Here is a 5023-nt window from a genome sequence, read left to right as displayed (position 1 = left end):
CACTGGATTGCAACCAGCCAGAGAGTATCCTCCAGATAAAGGGAGTGATTTGAGTAAGGAATAAAAAACTTACCCAGAATTTGAGCTAACAAAGCATGCTAAGACTATTCCAGGGACGGATTTTTGTCAGGAATAGTGGCCACTGGTAGATCAGAACACTTTTACAAAGGGTATTTACTTTTTCACATTTTCCACATAAATGTGTGCATAAGGAATAAAAGCACCTTGGTTTCGTCAAGAAGATTCACATGTTTTCAGCTGCAACAGAACAAAATTTATTGAAACCAGAGGTTTTAGAGGTTTCCAGGAAAACTTATGCCATGGTGACAAAGGCCACTGATACCCCTCCACTTGCCAGTGGAGATACAGAGGGTTTTGTTCACCTGTGGAGGTGCTGCGCATGGACAGAACTCCACCAGCAACAACACTGCTGGAGCCAAGAGTTTCACACGGGAGGAGGCATGAGTCTTCCAGTGTAGCTCAGTAGGACTGCCTCTGGCAGAGGACACCCAAGAGCAACACCAGCCCAGTAAGCTGTTGCTGGCCTCCCTGCTTTGCAGAGCTAGAAGCTAGGCTTTGAAACACCAGCTCCAGTGAAACACATGCCCTGCAGAGCCCTCCGTTACAGGCTTTCTGCCACGGAGGTTTTGTAACCTGAGTTCCTGTGTGAAGAAAGCCTGACTCGGCAAAGCCAGGAATCTGACAGAGGATGGTAAATTATATCGCTCCATTATTAACGTTAAAAGCACATGAAGACTTTTTTTGGTAGAAAGATGAAACACTGTAAGGCTTTCAGTTCCAAAGTCTTTAAAGTGATAGAGTTATTTGACTAAGAAACAGGATATTTTACAACTGATGCTATGAGTACCCTGATTTATTGGGCGATGAGAGGTAAGGTCAGTCTGTCCGAGTGCAGAGTATTTTCACAAAGATACATTGTAAAAAAAACAAAACAAAAAAAACACAAAACAAAAAAAACCACAAAACAAAAAAAAACCACCACAAAACAAACCTAAAAAATAATAATGAATGAAGAGAGAAAACTACCACTCAACATTCCAGCAAACCTATTTTACTCCTTTTTAAATGCTTCTCTGTATTCCTAGGCCCTACCTATAGCTTGCAGGTCACCACATCTGAGTATAAACTTGAGTGGAACAGAGTGGAGGCATAAAAGAAGCCTGTACTTGCTTTACTAAGCATTTGATCAACTGTTTCTGTATGGACATCTGTGGGAGCAGCGAAGAGAGCCCCTAGGAACATTCTTAAGGAAGCTGGTAAGACTGGGAGAAGCACAGCTGGGAACCGGTGTGAGGAGGAGAAGGAATGTCTGAGCACCAAGCCAACATAAACACTTACAAGTCAGTTCCCTGAATCTGCTTTTCACCCCACAACCGTTGGGCACATTCCTCTCTGACATCAGCAGCCCACCCAAAACTTGGACAACTCCTTTGGCTTCTGCACGGGATTTTTTCTCAGGACAGTCCTACATTTTATTTATTAGAGGTCCAATACCACAAGCCGAACTCAGACAGAATACTAGTTACTCATGCAAGTAGGACTGGGCAGCAAATGACAGCACAACAGAGCTCAGAGACCAACAGCCTTATCAGACATACCACCCGCTTGGCTCAATACAGACATATAGCTTCCTAATCTGCTTCTTGATGTACTTCAAAAATCTATTTGTTGTTCTCTTGCATTCTGCAAAGTTAATAAATGCCAAATCCAATGCCATTTCATGCCCCGAAGAGGTAGTAGTAGATGTTGCCGTCCAGGAAAAGCAGATCCATCCAGATCTTGTGCAGCTGTATTATTTTCTCATGTGCTACCTATGAAACTTGTGAAAGTCCTTTCCATTTGGTAGCAATCACCGCTAAGTGAATTTATTCATTTGCTGTTCAACTTGCTGGCTCAACATAAAGTACCTCTGTTTTTATTACGGATTTACATAAAGTAAATCAGGACAAATAAGGAAATTTGATACATAATGTTATGGATTCTGATACTTGAAGCTTCATCCAAAAGATTTAAGTTAACTCTTCTGAGTACTGGACATACAAGAAGTAATATATCTGAACTCACAAGTAGCATGCAGAGCTTATGAACATAGCTAAATGCTTAAGCAACTCAGCTGTGAATCCCTGCATTGGAAATAAGATAAAATCTACATTGTCTACAAATTTTGTTATATAAAATAAGAATATTCTAGCCATATTAATTGTATTATTTGGGAGTGTTATGTAGAATTTAAAAATGTTTCCTTTCTTGTATCACTAAAACCAACATAAAATGACATCCCAACTCTCTGAAGTTCTGAGAGGCTGAGATTTCCATATAGGCCTGGATTGAGAGAATCTCAGGTCAACCCCAACCATGAGCATTTTTATCCTAAAACACTTGTGGCAGAGCAGCAGTGATGACAGATGTGTTACCATCACATTGTCTCTGGGTATGGAGTGAGATAGCTTCCCACTCCTCCAAAGCGCCTGCACTGTACCGGGAGCTCTTCCATGTCTTCTGAGAAAATACGTAAGAAAACTGCAGGCACCTGCATGCAAAGACAAGGCAAAGAGGTGACCATGTCCTGGCTACTGGAGCCTTTCTAAAGTCATCTGATGATTTCTAGAACAGGACCCTAGACTCCAGCTGAACAAGGGTAGAATGTAGTGAGGCCAATATAAATTATTATTTCTACAATATTTTCATGGTAATTTTTTTAATTTAAATTTAAACTCTTAAAATACTATTCCAAATTCTGTTTGAAATTATAAATGACAAAAAGACGTAATATGCTACCAGCTGTTATAATAAAGGATTTCATTGAAGCAAAACATGCAGACAGTCTATATTTGCTCCCTAGGTGCAAGAAAGTCATGTCACTGAACTGGCACAAGCCACCAGCTCAGAGACTACAACCAGTGCTTCCTGCAGCACTGAACTGACTTCTGAGAGCAGGACCTCCTCTGTAGGCACAGAAAGGACACTTCTTTTCTTATTATTTGACTAATACTGTTCAATAACTAGTTCAAAGTCAAGAAAACAATTCAAAGACTGACTTTTTTTTCCTTCCCTGTAGGCCCATCAGGTTTGTGTGATGAAGGAATTCCGTTCTCTGCAGCCAGCAGCAGACAAGTAGGGAAGCAAGAAGAGGCAACGCGATTGCATCATATCTAGCTGTCTTTGATCTCCACAACTGAATTTAATATTAATGCAGATTCATTAGTATGACTCAAAAAAATAATCCCCAGCTGGTAAATAATAAACATAACTCATGACATTTTCTAACATACTTAGAAATTTAAAAATCCAAGTAGCATTTTGCTGAGTTAAACAATATTTATACAAACACTGCTGCAGTATGTCTCCCTAGATTGCAAAAAACTGAAAGTATGACATGATGTAACCATACAATTCAAACTCTCTTTAGGATAGTAACTATAAAAGCATAACTGTAGAAGTGACTTTTTAACCAAGGCTGTCTGCTTGTCAGATATAAAGTAACTCTGACTCACAAGTCCTTGAGGGTTTAAGGAAAGACCTGAAAATTCCCTGTCCCTAAAAATAAATACAGAGTAATCAAATCTGTGTCAAGCAAAAATCAAAGCTCACTTTGCAAGATCCAGAAAGTCTGATGGAAAAGTTTTAAAAACATTTGGAAATCGTTGACTTCTCCAATTTTGCATTTAGCAGATAGCATCAGAGAATTGCTATTTCCCTTAGGGACAAAGCTCAGTGCAACAAACTGAAAAATATTGCTCCAAAGCTTCACACCACTCTGCAAATCTGAACAGCATGTCTTTAGTTTCCCTTCCAATTGGATCTCAATTGTATGAGAACAACTAATAAGCTAAATGGCAGTGCTGCTTAGTTACTCAAGGACGGCTAGTCAAAAAACAAGCAGCGGACGTTACAGCTAGTTAGGAAATAAGGCAAACTGTAATACTACTTGGATGCATTTGGGTGCATAGGCTCTAAATCCAGGTTCCATCCTTGACTTCAGGAAACTGGATAAAAACCAGTCACCAAGAGTTGACATGGAAAGCAGAGCAGACAGGCCAATTTTGTTATGTGCAAACAAGTATCAGAAATTCTCCTCTGTAGCTCAGCCTTCAGGCCCCATTTCCCTGTGGGAACCTTGCAGACCCTCCCAAACCTGTTCCTTTTCTTTTGGATTTCATTACAAGCAGTTCTGAGAATTTCCATTAATGGAAGAACATCCATGGGTTTTTCAGTATTTGTAGAGTACTTATATTTTGTCACTGATGCCTATGCCAAATTCAGAGGTGCATATCCTCTTCTCCTAAACCACAAAGGACTCAAGGTGGTATTCTGCTGACTATGTCCCACTCCATGGAAACAAAAAATACATAATTATTTTGAATTCCCAGAAGTTTTTGGAACTTTCATTATTCATATGTGCTACAAAGAAGCTGCAGTCTGCTATATGCAAGAGCCGATAGTTTGTAGCATTCTATAAACACAAACTTTAAGAAAAAAACGTACAAAAGAGGGGGAGAGAGAGATCAATATGTATCTATCTTCTAATTTTATGTACCATTTTATATCTCCTAAGAACAGCCATTAGAAAAGAAACACTGCCAGCATATTGCCTATTTCATCGCTATATAGATATTGCAGCATATAAACAGAGTGTTTGTTGCAACAAAGCTGCGTATGCTTTGGTTTATTTTTTATGTGATTCAGTATAAGCCAGTGTAAAAGCAAGGGCTTCCAAGAAAAATATGTAGCGCACCACTTCTGCCATCAAAGTGTTAGTACACGCACTGTACTACTTATGCCACATAAAGCTTTTTATGTTGTAGGTCTGCAACATGTTTTTCCCCTAACGCTTTTCTTTCCCTTTTAAAAATAAAAACATGAACCACAACTTCAGCTTTTATATACCAGATGGTCGTTTGGGCTAGAAAGTAAATTTTAACTGAGCATAGCAATTTTATATTTTTTAAATGCGTACTTAAAAAGGAACCGGAGAAGACTGGAAAAGGGGAAACATAACCCC

The 5023-nt window shown here is 39.3% G+C and overlaps 1 protein-coding gene across 1 annotated transcript in view; it reads right to left on the bottom strand.

Moving 5' to 3' along the window:
• LOC104470501 overlaps positions 1–3115 on the bottom strand; it is a gene marked incomplete at its 5' end in the record, with an annotated part of 3798 nt that extends 683 nt beyond the window's left edge. The window contains 2 exon segments of the mRNA XM_010085455.1: positions 2436–2551; positions 2947–3115. Coding sequence (XP_010083757.1) covers positions 2436–2551; positions 2947–3115 — 285 coding nt within the window.
• Between the last annotated feature and the right edge of the window lie 1908 nt (positions 3116–5023).

The sequence above is a fragment of the Pterocles gutturalis genome, unplaced genomic scaffold, assembly GCF_000699245.1.
Source record: "Pterocles gutturalis isolate BGI_N339 unplaced genomic scaffold, ASM69924v1 scaffold46481, whole genome shotgun sequence".
NCBI lineage: Eukaryota > Metazoa > Chordata > Aves > Pterocliformes > Pteroclidae > Pterocles > Pterocles gutturalis.
This window is presented reverse-complemented; position numbering and strand designations above follow the sequence as displayed.